We start from the raw sequence: 15,599 nt of genomic DNA, 5'->3' as shown, positions 1-15,599 counted from the left end.
AAGCGGTAACGATATTAGTAACTCCTTTTTAAATATAGTAATATATAGTTTAAGTATATATTATAGCGCGTAAACTTTCGTAGGTAAGTATATCTTTATACTTTTTTTTATTAACTTAGTAAAAGCTAGATACTTAGATATATTAGTTAGTATCAATTATATAATATAGATTAGGCTTATTAATTTATATAACACTCTCTTAACTTAAATTATAGTTAAGAGTTTATTACTAAAGTTCGCTGTATCTACTTATTAAGTAGGAATCCTAAGTCTTAAATCAAAAACTTAGCTAACTACTATAATAGTTAAGCCTAGATTATTCTAGTTAATTTAAGGCTTATATTATCTTAGCTATAATATCTTAAAAATAAGATTAAAATCCGTAATATCTAATACCTAAGGTATATTATAGTATTTATACCTAATAAGGTTTAGGTTATAACTAGTTATTCTAAGTAAATATATTATTAAGCCGTTTATTACTTAAACTTATTCGTTCTTATTTATTTACTTTTAAATAAAAAGAGCTACGCGGTATACTAGATTACTAAAGATATAGTTTTAATCTATACTAGAGTTAATAAGAATTAAAATATTATATTATTATTCTCTTTTAATTACTATATTCTCTACTATTAAGAGTTCGTTACCTTATATTTATATAGTATAATAGTAGCTTAATAAGTTTAATTTATTATTACTTTATTATATAAGGGTTTCCGTAATACTATATATAGAAGTCTTAAGGTTCTTAAGTCTAATAGTTACTTCTTTAGTTATTAGGCTATTTAGTTTCCTAATTAAAAAGCTAATATCTTTTTTTAATTACTAGAGCGTAAGTACGAGTTCTTTTTAGCTTATTAATTATTAAAACGTTCTCTACTAGATTTATATTACTTTATTAGTATAGGTAATCTTCTATATATACTACGCTAACCTTTTTATAAAAAATAGTTATTAGCTATATAATCTTTCTTTTTATATTTAAAGTACGTATTTTATACTTAATACTATTAATTCTATTTATTTATCTCTTTTTATAAGCGTTTGCGAAATACTAGCGAGAAATTATAACGGTTATATAGCTTTAAGATATTATAATATAGGCTTATAAAGCTTTCTTAGACTATAGTATCGCTATAATAATCTTATATAATTTATAGCGTTTACTTAGTACGATCTACTCTTTAAATATAGTTCTTTAAAAGTAAATTATTCTACTTAGAGTATTCTACTATTTTAGTATATATCTAAGAGTTTATTTCTATTCGTAAAGCTTCTTTAATTTCTATTAGTATTTTAACTAAAATAATCTTTACTTTAAGTTTAATTAATTTTATAATAAAGTCTATAATAAAACGCCTATTTTATATTATTTATACTTAGAGGTTCCGGTATTTAGTTTATTTATTTAAATCTTAAAAGTAATTATTTAGCTATATAGTATACTCTTTTATTATTTATATCTTTACTTTAGTTATTACTTTAAAGAGTTAACGAATAGCGTTAAAGAGGAAAGTTTAAGCTAATTAAATAGCTTTTATTTCGTTTACCTATATATTTCGTTTACTATAGAACTAAAACTAATCTTATAGCTTATAAATATATAAATTAAGTTTATTACCTATTTAATTATTATTATAAACTAAAAGGTCTTAAATCTTAAAACCTTATATTTATATAGATTAGAGTTCTTATAAAGCGTTTAATATACTCTTAAATAATTCTTTAAGATTTTAGATAATATAACTATTATAGTTAAGAGTACTATTAATCTAAGTAATAACTTAGTAATTTTCTTTAAGCCCGGCTTATTCTTATTAGAATAGGATTTAGTTTTATTACTAGAGTTAAATTAGTATCTATAAAAAGTGTTTTATATAGTTATTTATAGTTAAAGCCGATATAGTATAAATCTCTAAAGTCTTTTCTATAATTAATAGATCCTAAAGGGCTATAAGTAATTACCCTTCTCCTTACTCGTATAAAGAATTTATTTTAACTAAATAAGAAAGCCTACGGTAAGCTATTACTATTAATAGAAATAATAATAAGGTTATTATAAAATTAATAAATCCGTACTATTAGAGGTATATATAAGTAATCTTTTATAATTATTTATAAGACTTTTTTATTTCTTATCTCTTATAGAACCTCTATTTTATCCTTTATTAACTAAAAGTATTTTTAATATTCTTTTAAATTTATTAAGAATAGCTAGATTAAAGCGTTTATCGCTTATAGCCTTATTTAATAAGATATAATATCTCTTTATCTTTAGGTACCTTACTTAATATAGTTATATAGCTTATTTAACTAATTAATTCTTAGCGGTCTTTTATTAATCTCTATTAATTTCCTTTTTAGCTTAGTACTTAGCTATAATACTAAGAAGCCTTAGTTCTTTTTCTAACTCTAGAATATTAAGTTATATATACTTAAGTAATATAGCGTAACTTTCCGCTCTATTTTAATATCTTTTTTAACCGTTTAGAGATAAGATAATATCGTAGCGTACTTTCTAATTCTTTTTAGGGTCTATTACGTATCCTATTATATATAAGAGATTTTTCGTTTCTTACTACTTTATTAAGCGATAATATATAATTCTTTTTATATCGTCGCCGCCCTTAAGAATAATAATAATATTCCTAAGAACGACGCTAGTAATTGCTCGGTATTAGAAACTCTCTATAATATATCTTTTAAACCTAGATCGTTACTACTACATATAAAATCAGGCAAGGATTATTGTAATTATACTAACTAGAAGTAAGAGATATATAAGGCCGCTTTAAGTAAATAAACAATACTAAGACCCACGTAATATCACAGAAACATCGGTGACCATCTGTGCCACCGTCATAATGAACAATCTCATTGCTGCCAGCGTCCTCCAGGTAGAGGAGTTTATCGCACTGGCATTGCTCATCCAGGCTGAATCCGAATCCTGCTATTATGCCGCCAAAGATAACGGACAAGGTGAAACCTTCGGAGTCACTGACTTCTATAAACACGAAACGCGATGACACACCGTTCAGCAAGCGCAAGCCTCTGGGACGAAAGGCTAAGCTGCCAGAGCGTCGTGCAAGATCCGCGGAAGAGGAAGAATAGACCCGGCAGTACTTTCTGGAGAAGCCCTCTTCCGCTTTTGATGGGCTCGGCTGCGGTAACTGCGTGTTTGGTCCAACTGCCTGGGTGCCGTTCAAGAGCCCTTACCGTGGAGATATGTGGTTGGAGATCATGGATGGGGGCAACGGAGGCATGGGGTCGATACGGTTCTGTGGACCTGAGTTCTGGTACGGTAGCCTGGGTAAGATCGGTGGGCACGATATGGGCGACGGCCTGATGATGATGCTTCCTTTCTGCCACATTGGTAAGTGAGGCTGTGAACGTCGCTTGTGTCTAGGCGAAGCCTGCGCGGTAGCTACTATACAGAGCTAAGTCCAGACAAGGCTGATGTTGAAGTGTTTAGAGCAGATCCTTGTCCGGCATGATCAGAAGCAGAGCAAGGGAACAAAAGCTTCGCGGTTCGCCTATACTGTCACCATCATCCCCACTGCTGCTGTAGGCATCTCGTCTCTCAAGTATGACCGTCCTGCTATTATAGAGTTCGGGCTGCCTGACGAGGCCAACGATACACGGCTCCATGGCCAGTCACAGCGGGCCATACCATATGCCGCAACACATTATGCCGCCTTCAAGACAGCATGTAACACACTGCTGAAAGATTTTGGAAAAGAAATCATTGAAATTGGTGAAAACAATGCAGGTCGACTCCTCACCAATGCAGTCTGGAAACGAGATTCCAACACAACCCTAGGCAAGAAGGGCAAGGACAAGGGTATCTTGTACTTCTTGCCCGATGCTATCTTCTTTGCTTCAACCATATGCAAGAACGATGGCGCACCTCGACACATCTACTTTTCTCTCAAGGCAGATCCTCTGACAGGATCACGCTTCGCCGATGGCATAATGGTCGTAGTTGACAAGGACCACATGTATGACACAACGGGTGACGGCCGCAGACTGGAGCAACCAAAGGCGATCAACATGTCAGTCTGGCTCAGTGGCGTGAAGCCATCCACCTTTCATGCTCAAAAGCAAGCCACGGAAGAAGCTTCGCGTGAAGGACCTCCAAGGAAGTATGTTCTTAGCGCACAGGACATCCGTGACGGAGTACAGCCGATACCTCTTGATGAGCCGCGTGATAGCGATCTCTTGACCTTTTCTGACCTATCGCTTGAGCTATTCGACAACTTGTCTACCTACATCAAGCAGCACTATGTCGATGCTAAGGAGGACGCCAGGCCCGAGACACAGAGTGTCAAAGCGAAGGGCCGCAGGAGCAAAGCTCCGCCCGTCGAGAGAGACGGGTCGAAGCAAACCAGTGACGATGCTGATAAGGAAAACGCAGATCCCGTACCTCGCAGAACCACCCGAAGTAGTACCAAAAGGAAATGTGAGGACAGAGAAGACAAAAGCGACAGATCAAAGCCGCTACGCTTTGACGTATGCACCATGATGTGGTGGGATTACAAGAAGAAGCAACCGCTTAGCTTTGGATAAATACAGTACTTTTGACCACATCGACGACGAGGATGGTGCATCAATATGAAAGACAGCAGACCAGCGCTTCTTGCTATATAGTAACCCAATCCACGGAAACGCAAGCAGCCCACATCTCAACACGGCATCGCGGCTCCTTGTGCTGTTACAAGGACCACAGCAGCACCATATGAAGAGCACCCAGCGATCCTTGGATCAGTCTCATTAGCCGTGCTAGCGAGCTTGATAATCAGAGCTCCATGGGGTTGCGTCTCGGTACCCTCGGCCACTGCGAATGCTTGGATCTCCCGGTGGCGGCCTTTCTTGAGAACGATCGTGCTCATGGTCACATCACCATTTCAATAGGAGAGGCATTCACACTCCCGTTGACACGCTCGTCTTTGACAGTCTTTGGTAGAGGTACACAGCAAGTGGGTCGCTGTTTTACAGCAAGAACTGGTTGTCAGATTTCAAAAGCAGCGTAGCGAGGTACGAGAGCATTGTCGCCTTCTGCTCGCGCATCGTGTCGTGCTCACACACATAAATTTCCTAATCCGTACGTCATTCTGGTTGCCGGATATGCGGTGCATTGTCTGTCTACCTGGGTGGTCCATGGTCTAGACTCGTGTTCTAGACGATGACGGCTCTTGTACCTTCCCTGATACATACCATAAACGATGGAGCAGCCTCTTTTTGGGTGCAGCAACATAAGTTGTATTTGGTTAATACATCAAACTATCTCTCCCGTCGCACGAGCCTCTTTATCTGGCAACGAATCTGTCTTCAGACTCTCCGTAACACCCTCACGCTGACCATCGATAACCACCATCTCAGCTTGACTAGCCAACGCTTCGAAGCCGTGCTGCCCATCGTCTCCAGGCACTTTCGAGACCAAGCAGACTGCCCAGTACGTGAGACCACCCATAAGGAAACTCAGGACCCAGCCGAGAGAGTACATGTGTGTAGCAGCCAAACCAATCTTGTGCCCGAAGCTTCCCACGAAGCCCGGCAAAGGTAGCAGAAAGCCAACCACAAATGCAGCAAACGCTCGCAGGTTGAACCCATGAAAGTAATGGTATCGTCCACTTGGAGATGCTGTGAACATGTCACCCATGGAAAGGTTACCGCGACGTACAACGAAGTAGTCGATGAGCATAATTGCGACAACTGCGAGTGCGTCAGTAAAGCTTGGATGGCTTCCGGGATACACCTACCTGGACCCTGGAATATGGAGTAGCCGGAGAGGAAGTTGAGAAAGCCATTTGCGGTTGCGACGATGCGCCTGAATGTTGTTAGCTATCTGGCTTACAGAGATGGGCAGTCGAGACGCACCAAGGAACGATAGAGAATGCAATAATCAGACACAGGAGCTGTCCGCGTATGATGTTGATATACTTGGGCATCAAGCAAGTAACGTCTGCGGCGAATGGGATGAAGTTGCATGCGATAGACGTCCCCAAGGTTGCGAAAGCGAAGCAGGCAGAGGCAAAGAAGACTCCTGCCCTCGCCTTCGATGAGTATGATTGATCAAGGATGCCGTTAAGGAGGTCGTAGGGGTTCCAGTACGCTTCGCCATACATGCCTAGAACGGCGGACTGAAGGTTGTGTCAGCATACAACTCCTTGTCTAATCGATGCACATATTCACTTACCGTTGTGATTACGCCAAATGCGGCGCAAAGTGTCTGACCAACTGGCAGCGCGATCAGTTGGCCCCACAATTGAGCATTCCTTGTCTTCGAGTATCGTGCCAAGTCAGGAACAGTGACAAGTAAGGCAGAGTTCGAACCCATGACAGAGTTAAACTGCGATATGATGCCCCAAGCAAAAACAGATGTCGATGATTTTGTGCCTGTAGCCGTGAGCCCCTGAGTGGAGATGCCGCCGTTGCTTGTGGTGGCCCATATGACTATGCCCAGACCAGCGAGAGGCATAATGACTGATTTGACGCTGAACAGGTGTTGGATCCTTGAGGTATGGACGAACAAGAAAGGTATCGTGGATAGGAATGCGAGGAAGAATCCGACCATGACTTGTGTAGTGGTATGCTGGCTCGCTGGGATATCGTTTGGAATGCGCTCCCAGCTAGGAAAGATGCATCTCAGACAGATCGACACGAATTGGCCTTCGAAATATAGTTGTACGCCTCCCCAGATTATGCCGAGAATAGAACGCAGGACAACGACAAAGTACTGTCCATAGACACCGAAGCTTACTCTTGAGAGAACCGGATAACCAACGTGGTAGACTGCTGCAGCTCGACCATTGAGCACAATCACAACGGCGGATAGTATGTTGGCGAAGAGTACTACCAGAAGTGCATCGCCGATGCTGGCTCCGAGAGCGATCAAGGACGCGCCCACAGACCATGTCGAGACGTTCCATGATTCACTCCACCAGTATGCAGCGAAACTCCAGATTGTCCATGTTTGTCGGCTTGGTGGTGATGGTAGTAGGTCTTCGTTGATCAAGAAAGAAGTCGAACTTTCTAGCTTCAGGGCGTTGTGAAATGCAGATGGTGATGAAAAGGCGTGTCGGAACCTTTGCCAGCGCGTCGTTGCGCCCTCAGTTCGTGTCATCTTGAAGTCCGAGAGTCAGCGTATGAGGGTGCTTGACTGGTGTGAGCATGGTGAAGGACATATAGTTGAGCTGCCGGCAAGCGAGATGCTTGCCCAGCTTACGTCCCTATCAGTTGGAACGCTATCAAGGTTGGTGGAGCCGTATGAGGGGTGGGTATCATTAACGTGGAGTTCCCCAGAGCGTGGGCATGCCCACTTCGCTTACAGCAAGCTCCGGTGCCAATGTGGACATGCCCACGCGGGCATTGATAAGCAGTAAATAGACCCCTGAAACGTCTCGGCAGCGGCGCATTCCCTGAACAACTCAGCCGAGCATCGCCAGACGTGAAAGATCGAGAACAATACTAGTAGTTCGTCGCATTTAGGGACCGTCATTGATCCCCAAAGCTGCGTAAGAGCTTCAAACACGAAGTCGCTTTGCTCACGTAGCTCACACTTTCAAGGCACGATGACTGGACCGAAGGAGACGCTGCAAGGCGGAAGTGCATGGCACAAATGCAGTCCACCGATGGTACTTGGCGAGGCACCCATCTACCGGGCCAGTGATTCGACTCTCCATTGGGTAGACTGTCTGGCTGAGCCTCCGAAGTTGCACATATTGAAGGTAGACCCGACTACTGGCGACGCAGAAGGCGAACCTCGGATCCTCAAGTTGGAGGACAGCGTTACTGTCGCTTTCTTCCGTCGGAATAATCCTGGCTCGTATATTTGTGCATACTACCAGGGAGTGGCTTTTCTAGATGAAGCGACTGGAAAGCTCGATGTGTTGGAGGAAATCATACCGACCTCGGAACGCGACGATCTGAGGTTCAACGATGGTGGTGTAGACGCCAAAGGTCGATTCTGGCTAGCTGAAATCGACAAAAAGGCTATGGCCTATGGACCGAACAAGCTGCCAGCCAGCTATGGTAAGCCTAAAGGCCGACTTTGGCGATATGACCCGGATGGCAGTCTGCACCAGATGGAGGACGGAGTTGTCTGTGGCAATGGATTGGCGTGGAGTCCTGATAACAAAACCAGTAAGTGAGCCCATACGACGCGAAAGGCGTGGACTAAAGGGGACTGCAGTGTACTTCAACGACTCTGTTGCGATGACCGTATGGGCTTATGACTTTGATCTGGAATCCGGTAGCATCTCGAACAAGAGATTGCTCATTGATCGGAGGCCGCTGTACGGGGAGCCAGACGGTATGGTTGTCGAGTAAGTTAGCCAACGGAATTCGATAATTCGGAAAGACGATCTAACATATATGCAGCACAGAAGGCAGACTATGGATCGCGGTTTTCGATTCATATCGCGTAATGGTCTTCAGTCCGGAAGGCGAGCATCTGAAGGACATTGTGTTCTCTGCGAACAACATGGCGTGCACGACCTGGGGTGGAAAAGACAGCGATATCCTGTTCGTTGCGACAGGCAAGGACCGGAGTCCGAACGCGAAGGCGGGTGACGAGGGAGGCCATATGTTTCGGTACAAGCCAGGAGGTTACCGAGGATATCCTAAGTATGAATTCGCAGGATAAGCTGTTCAAACATTGTGTGTTTTCATAATAATACTCCAGTAGAAGCTTCGCTCGTGGTTTGACCTCTTGTTTGACGTAACACAGTACACCAGTAGAGTTGCCACCTGACTCGGAACAACTCTTAATCCGGAAACCCGTGCGCGTGTGACTATGGGGCATGAGTGCCTGAAACACAGCCCCGGTGGGCCCCGATGGCTGCTCGTCTTCTAGGTCCTCTGGGGGCGTTCTTGGCGTCATCTCACCCCCAAGCTCTTCAGCAAGTCAACGCTCTTCAGGCTATCGCGGCCTGGACGGCTACGTATCTCTTATCGCCCTTGTCTACTTATGCAGTGGTCTAGACAGCATACCTTCGATTCAGCTCCTCTATCATTGTTGCCCTTTCGTCAATGATCAGTATCATGCCGCTGTTGTCACTTGTTCGTTCTCCTTATGCCATCGAGCAAGCAATACCTCTGCTCTGAACCAGGATGCGAAAAAAGCTTCGTCCGCCCTGAGCACCTTTACCGTCATCGCCTCAACCGTAAGCAACCTACGTGCTAGAGATTGAGGGTTCTACTAATTGAGCCGGAGACAAGCCAAAGCGTCTCTATCGATGTTCCTTGTGCGAGAAGTCGTTCGTACGGTCAGATTTGCTTCGCCGCCATGAGAGCAGGCACGAACGAGGCATGACACCTCGTCGCTCAGGTGGGAGTAGTCTGCGTCGCGCAGATGAAGCGGCCGAAGTAATCGATTCGCGCGATGACTTTACGGCGGCGAGTTCGAGTTCAGCTGTTTCTGATGCACGTCAAGAGCAGGAACATTGCGACGCCGAGATCATCGAACATCACAGCCCACCTGTCTCGACCATGGGCCATGAAGCTCACCCTATCGAGCAAATCGTGCCTGCCAACCAGATACCTCCCCATGTCACCGCTTCGCTGGATAGAGACTGTTATATGTTCTTCGATCCCTCAAACGACGCCTATGGGCAAACCCAAGATCTCAACTATCTGTTCGGTACCCTGCCCTCAGATCTCGAGTTCGATACTGCTTTAGGCACCGGAATCTTCACATCAGGGGCCTCAATTTCTACGTCGCCCCTTAGCAACAATTCTTACCAGTCGATGAATGAGCCGTTCGCAGTAGCCGCTGATCCCTGGTGTCAGGTGCGGGCAAAGATGCTATCTGCCTTGCACTCCCTACCACAACATGTCGTCGAGAGCTCCTTTTTCGAACCCTCGAACCTTCAGCATTTCTATAAGCTCTACTTCAAGCACTACAATGCGCATTTTCCCATTTTGCACGAAGCGTCGTTTCTACCAGGGGAGGTGCCACCGTTACTATTGGCGGCTCTTGTCACGCTTGGAGCCACATTGTCTGCCGACAAAACACATTTTTTGACCTCTCAGACAATTCATGACGGTCTTCGTTGGCTTATCTCCAGCTCGGATGCTTTTCGACCGCCTGCTCCTTTGTGGTGCTTGCAGGCGTTGCTTCTGGTGCAAGCACATCAGAAAATGTTCTCATCTCGGAAACACCATGAGATGGCACACATATTCCACGCCTCCATCATAACGCTCATGCGACGGGGCAGCTCGTACAGCAGTGAATGGACCGAAGAACCAACTCAGGGATCGTCCCTCGACAAAATGTGGCACCTCTGGACTGAACAAGAGTCCTCGAAACGTGCAGCTTACTTCGCCTTCATCATGGACGCTCAACACGCCTCGGTTTTTGGTCATGTTCCGGCACTTTCGGTCAGCGACCTTCGACTTCCTCTACCATCGTCCGACGCAGTATGGGATGCAAATTCAGCTTCGCGCTGGAAACGAGAGCGCAACAAATCGAAGGCAGATCCTCCATTCTTGCAAGTTTTGCGTGCACTCCTTGCTCGTCGGCCACTACCATCTACGTTAAGCCCTTTCTCCCGATTCATTGTCCTCCATGGACTTTTCAGCATCACAAAACATATGCAATCTAGGGACATAGCAGCATCAGATGTGGGTGCAGGACGGCCGTCGGAGGGTGCCGCTTTCGAATCATCTTCTAATGCTCTTGGTGTGCCAGATTGGCGCGAGGCTCTTGATCGAGCCATCGAAACCTGGTCGTTCTCACTATTGTCGAGGGAACCATCTCTCTGCCTAGAAGCCGCCATGCCGCTCCAGAGGATTGCACACGTCACGATACATGTCGATTTGATTGATTTTCATATATTCGCAGGAGCACCCTCGCTTACTGGGAACAAGATCTCCGCAACAGAGTTTGACAATGCCAGACGGCGAATTCAACAGTGGATCGAAGGGCCAATGACAAGGCGTACGTTGTCCCATTGTCTTCTGATTGTGCAAGAAACGATGTTTAGGCGTCATCAGTACCGAGCATCGGAAGACAACATTGCGCTACGCCCTTGGTGTTTGTATCATGCTACGCTGATACTTTGGGCCTACGGCGTCCTTGTGCCGACCACAAGCCGAAGACTTGTTCTTTCGGCGGAGGAGTACGTTGTGTATATGTTGAACGAGCTACTGGAGCGATCCGATCAATTGGTCAATGCTTGTTCTACGTCGGGCCTCGTGGAAGCAGTAAGAGATTCACTTTCGGGATGCAGATGGGAACTATTGCAGGAAGCACATGCAACACTGTGTCGATTGACCGAAGCATCTTCTCATTCTCCTGTTGAGGACATGTGAAGCTGCAGAACAGGCGTCTAGTGTTGCACAGCAGTAATTTGTCTCATGCAGCACTTCCAGCTGATTTGACTTGCTACCAACTACTCAGTAGCAAGACATTGACTCGCCATTTCGATGGTGCCATGTCAACCATAACAGAGATTACAAAACAGCGATACACTTGATCTCGACATCCGTATTCAACGGAAGAGTTTTTACCGCAACACACCTGTTTTGATGTCAGTGACCCATGGTACCCGCGCTCCGAGCCATACTCACGTCCTCGCTGGCTTGACATCGCCCCAAAACCGTTCATAAACCTCGTTCATCTTCGCGAAGTCGTCCATGTTGGACAGGAAAACGTTGACCTCCACTGCCTTGTCCAAACTAGATCCGGCTTCTTCGAGCACTACGCTGAGATTCTTGATGCATTGTTCCTAGTCTGTGTCAGTCATATGCAGGTCCATGGTCAGCTTGCATACGGTGTGAGCCTGAACATCTCCCTCGATTAGTTTCATTGTCGTTGGGTCCATTGGCACCTGGCCGGAGCAGTACACAAATCCATTTGCGACAATGGCTTGGCTGTACACTGGAAGAGGCTTTGGGGCCTTCGTGCTGAATACTGCTTGCTTCGACATGTTTACTGCGGATCAAGTTTTAGAATGCTTGTTTCGTTCAACGCACTGGCAAAGAAGTTCTTCTCAGAGACACGTTTGAAATCTATATCACGACCGGGGTCCGAGTGCGGGCCGGAAAACTCGCTGCGTGGGCATTGCCCACTCTCAACTTCTTACTGCTGCAACCCTCTCCTCACGACACGATTCCTACTGGAGCAAACTTTCTACCGTCATCCGTTGCTCGCTGAGTGATTCCTCTCATTGGACACCGCTTCACGCAGACAGGGCGATCTTTATCGCCCTTGCCAACAGGAGAAGTTTCATCCATTCGATGTGGACCAGTTGCTTGGCAACTCTCCGGGCAGACAGCAATGAGAAGACTACTTACTTCTGATACCTTAAACAGCTGACGGAACGCCTTACACGCTTCATTATCCTATCGCTTCGAAACGCAACCTTTCTCAGCATTCTTCAAGTAAAGATGAGTCTTCAACACGACGCTGTGCCAGTAGTCAAGGCGGCAACGGGCGGCCAGCAACCACCATACCCGCTCCATCCCTCTGTGGCAGACAAACTCGATCCGCAATATGTGGCCTTCTACAACAAATACCTCATCAATTCTCAGCAAGTCCATTTCCAGCCCGTGGCTGCCTCAAGGGTAGGAGGCAAGATCATCCCCGGCGGAAGCGACAACGTGCCTGTAGGTTCGACGCAGGACTTCTCCATCGCTCGCCAAGAGACAGATGGACCAGACGTGAGAGTACGGTGTTTCACGCCGGAGCGAGAGCCACCGGCTGGTGGATGGCCTGTGATGGTTTACTTCCATGGCGGTGGTTGGGTGCTCGGAAACATCGACACTGAGAACACGGTTTGCACGAATATGTGCAAGAGAGCCAGGTGTGTTGTTGTCACGACGGATTATCGGTAGGTCTTTCCTTGTCTTTCAAGCAGGCTCCACGACAATTCTTGGGCAGGCGCAAATCTTTTGCATTTGCGGAAGTACATACTGACATTCCTCCCCACTACAGGCTCGCTCCAGAAGAACCCTTCCCCGCCGCCGTCCACGACTCATGGGAAGCCCTCCTCTGGACCATCACCAAAGGCACCGAAACCCTCAACCTCAACAAGAAACAGATCGCCATCGGCGGCTCCTCAGCAGGCGGCAACCTCGCCGCAGTCCTAACCCAGAAAGCAACGTCCCGAACCGACGACCCGTTCCGCAACCTAACATTCAAGGTGCAACTCCTCATCGTCCCAGTCACAGATAACACCGCCACCGTCACATCAAGCGAGACATATAAATCCTATGAGTTCACTGCCGCTCTTCCCGCGGATAAGATGCTGTGGTATCGCAAGCATTACCTTCCTGACAAGGCGACTTGGGACTCACTCGAGGCGTCGCCACTGCTTGCGCCATCGGAGACGTTTGCGAAGTTGCCGCGTGCTGTCATTTTGGTTGGGGAGCTGGATGTGCTGAGGTGGGAAGGGGAGGAGTATGCGAGGAAGTTGAATGCGGCGGGTGTTGAGGCGAGGGTGGAGTTGATGAGGGGGATGCCTCATCCTTTTTTGGCGATGGATGGCGTGTTGGATGAAGGGAAGAGAGCTATTACGGTGTTGTGTGATAGTCTGAAGGATGCGTTTTCTTCGTAGCATGGGACTTTTCCTTCGTTGATATCAAGTATCTGGGCCAGGGGATGGACATAAACAAGCGTTTTCTCGGACTGAGTATTTGGCACGAGTACAGTGTCGCCCGACAATCACTCGCAATGAGGCCAAGTAGCAAGTGAATGTCTTTATCGGTGACGGAATTGGCGGTCTCAACCAGAGAAGCTACGTTCCTTATAAAACCATCAACGTTCGTCACAGCCCTACCAGATATACCGGTACCTTGGCACAGCTCTGGTCTCATCTGCAGCATCTTGCTCCACCTTCTCTTCTCCCTTCCTCGGTATCAGTCCTTCTCGTTCCATCTTCTTATTCTCCGCTATCAAGATAGTGCTCAGGACGATCGCAATACCGGCACACATCAAGCACATAGCTGCACTGATCCACATACCCTTCCGGAAGTAAGGGTTTTCACTATCCGGAAACACGTTTGTTCCTAGTAAAGGACCACATTGACCGATGGTATACATGATCGCATTTGCGCCAGCTCGTTTGCTGTCCGTCGAGTGCATCGAAGCAACCCATGCGAGAGTCAGAGGCACCCCAATGAAAATCTGAATCGAAAGGAAGACACCGACATATCGTGGTACGACTCCGGTGGTCGTAGCCTGTAGGATGAAACCCACGCTTGCGACTAGGGAGCACAAGACGACGAATGGCCCTCTCACGCCGAAACGGTCGGATAGCCAGGTGACCAGGAGAATACTGAAGAAGGCGAGGAAATATGGTGGTGCGGAGAGGCCGTTAGCCTCGACTCGGGTGAAGCTGCCCATCTGTGAGATGATTGTTGGGACGAAGAGTGGTAGAGAGCCGAATGAGACGTTGAAGCCAAAGTACATGAGGCCAGGTAAGAGTGATTTTGGCTCCTTAAAGGCGAGCAGACACTCTTTCCAGGAAAAGCCGCCTTTGCCTGATGGGTCGGCTTGTTGATTGCGTGAAACGAAGACGCTAGCGAGTTGCTTCTCGCGCTCGTTGAGGAACCGGGTTGTTTGGATGTTGTCTGGGAGCCAATACCAGGTCACTGCCGCTAGAAGAACTGTCGGAATACCTTCAATAATGAAGAGGAGCTTCCAGGGTGCGATACTGTTCTTGATGTGGGAGAGGCCGTAGGCGAGCACACCGCCGTAGCAGTTGGCCATTGCCGAGCCGGCGACAAATACGCCGTGCCTGAACCCGACCTTCGCGCGTGGGTAGAAGAACGTCAGGTAGAGGGGTACACCAGGTCCGAACATTGCTTCCGCGACTCCCAGGAAGAAGCGACATACCATCAAGCCACGCCAGTTGAAGGCTGTTGCTTGGATAGTAGCCACGAAACCCCACTGTGAAGATGTTAGCGAGTTCGTTATGGTTGACGGAGCAGGTATAGAGATAGTGGAGGACGCAGAGCGCGAAGCGATCGAGCCGAGACGCATCGTACGCTACGTCTCAACGGCGACGTGCCTTCACCTTCACTGAACGTCGAATGGGGATGGGTTATTGGAAAGATACTCACGAAGAAGACTGTGAAAGCGCAATAGCGATGAGGCGGAAATTTCTTCCAGCCGATCAATGTCCATTGCGAACAGATGTCTAGGTCATGGTCAGCGCCGAGTCTCTTGGCCGGGAATGTGATACTCACAAGCGATGTAGAATATGGTTCCCAGCCAGTTGTATCTGTAGCCGCTGAGGTCTATGTCATCCTCCATACCAGCAAGCCTAGCATTTCCGAGGTTGGACCTATCGAGGACTGCGAGCATGTACAATAGAAACACGAAAGGAAGTAGATGCCAATCAAGTTTCCGGATCACCGCTGCTTCCTCCTCTGGTGTTGCTGGTACAAAGTCGCTGGGAAGGGTGACCTTTCCTTGGACATCATCCTTGAGATGGTCCGGCGCGGGTTGCGACTCGAGTGAGCCGTCTTTTTGATCTGGGATAGCCATAGTGATGTGGGAATCAGGCAAATGTAGCTGTGTCGGTGATGGCAAGAATGCGAAGTTGACGCAAATGCCTAAGACAAATAGTTTTACGTGCCATTTGTGTGCT

General features: G+C 46.5%; 7 protein-coding genes across 7 annotated transcripts; 4 read left to right on the top strand and 3 right to left on the bottom strand.

Moving 5' to 3' along the window:
- Positions 1 to 3,264: 3,264 nt before the first annotated feature.
- On the top strand, positions 3,265 to 4,569 carry PMZ80_002044 (uncharacterized protein; the record flags this gene model as incomplete). The annotated part of the gene is made up of 2 exons (XM_064870480.1): positions 3,265 to 3,269; positions 3,456 to 4,569. The coding sequence occupies 2 exons, from the start codon at positions 3,265 to 3,267 to the stop codon at positions 4,567 to 4,569; spliced, it is 1,119 nt and encodes a 372-aa protein (XP_064732933.1).
- Positions 4,570 to 5,278: 709 nt separating this feature from the next.
- PMZ80_002043 (uncharacterized protein) lies at positions 5,279 to 6,481 on the bottom strand (the record flags this gene model as incomplete). Its single annotated transcript, XM_064870479.1, has 4 exons — positions 5,279 to 5,715; positions 5,763 to 5,830; positions 5,881 to 6,143; positions 6,200 to 6,481. 4 exons carry the CDS (start codon positions 6,479 to 6,481, stop codon positions 5,279 to 5,281), a joined length of 1,050 nt encoding a protein of 349 aa, XP_064732932.1.
- A 1,093-nt stretch (positions 6,482 to 7,574) lies between these two features.
- PMZ80_002042 (uncharacterized protein) lies at positions 7,575 to 8,647 on the top strand (the record flags this gene model as incomplete). Its single annotated transcript, XM_064870478.1, has 3 exons — positions 7,575 to 8,145; positions 8,195 to 8,327; positions 8,383 to 8,647. The coding sequence occupies 3 exons, from the start codon at positions 7,575 to 7,577 to the stop codon at positions 8,645 to 8,647; spliced, it is 969 nt and encodes a 322-aa protein (XP_064732931.1).
- Positions 8,648 to 9,312: 665 nt separating this feature from the next.
- Positions 9,313 to 11,059, top strand: PMZ80_002041 (uncharacterized protein; the record flags this gene model as incomplete). The annotated part of the gene is made up of 2 exons (XM_064870477.1): positions 9,313 to 10,942; positions 10,989 to 11,059. The coding sequence occupies 2 exons, from the start codon at positions 9,313 to 9,315 to the stop codon at positions 11,057 to 11,059; spliced, it is 1,701 nt and encodes a 566-aa protein (XP_064732930.1).
- A 398-nt stretch (positions 11,060 to 11,457) lies between these two features.
- Positions 11,458 to 11,933, bottom strand: PMZ80_002040 (uncharacterized protein; the record flags this gene model as incomplete). The annotated part of the gene is made up of 3 exons (XM_064870476.1): positions 11,458 to 11,524; positions 11,575 to 11,732; positions 11,778 to 11,933. The coding sequence occupies 3 exons, from the start codon at positions 11,931 to 11,933 to the stop codon at positions 11,458 to 11,460; spliced, it is 381 nt and encodes a 126-aa protein (XP_064732929.1).
- A 460-nt stretch (positions 11,934 to 12,393) lies between these two features.
- On the top strand, positions 12,394 to 13,562 carry PMZ80_002039 (uncharacterized protein; the record flags this gene model as incomplete). Its single annotated transcript, XM_064870475.1, has 2 exons — positions 12,394 to 12,809; positions 12,941 to 13,562. The coding sequence occupies 2 exons, from the start codon at positions 12,394 to 12,396 to the stop codon at positions 13,560 to 13,562; spliced, it is 1,038 nt and encodes a 345-aa protein (XP_064732928.1).
- Positions 13,563 to 13,780: 218 nt separating this feature from the next.
- Positions 13,781 to 15,496, bottom strand: PMZ80_002038 (uncharacterized protein; the record flags this gene model as incomplete). Its single annotated transcript, XM_064870474.1, has 3 exons — positions 13,781 to 14,896; positions 15,070 to 15,146; positions 15,196 to 15,496. 3 exons carry the CDS (start codon positions 15,494 to 15,496, stop codon positions 13,781 to 13,783), a joined length of 1,494 nt encoding a protein of 497 aa, XP_064732927.1.
- Between the last annotated feature and the right edge of the window lie 103 nt (positions 15,497 to 15,599).

Source organism: Knufia obscura (assembly GCF_036327395.1).
Source record: "Knufia obscura strain CCFEE 5817 isolate CBS 148926 chromosome Unknown scaffold_2, whole genome shotgun sequence".
NCBI classification, from domain to species: Eukaryota; Fungi; Ascomycota; class Eurotiomycetes; order Chaetothyriales; family Trichomeriaceae; genus Knufia; species Knufia obscura.
Note: the sequence above shows the minus strand (reverse complement) of the source record. Positions and strands in the feature narration are given on the sequence as shown.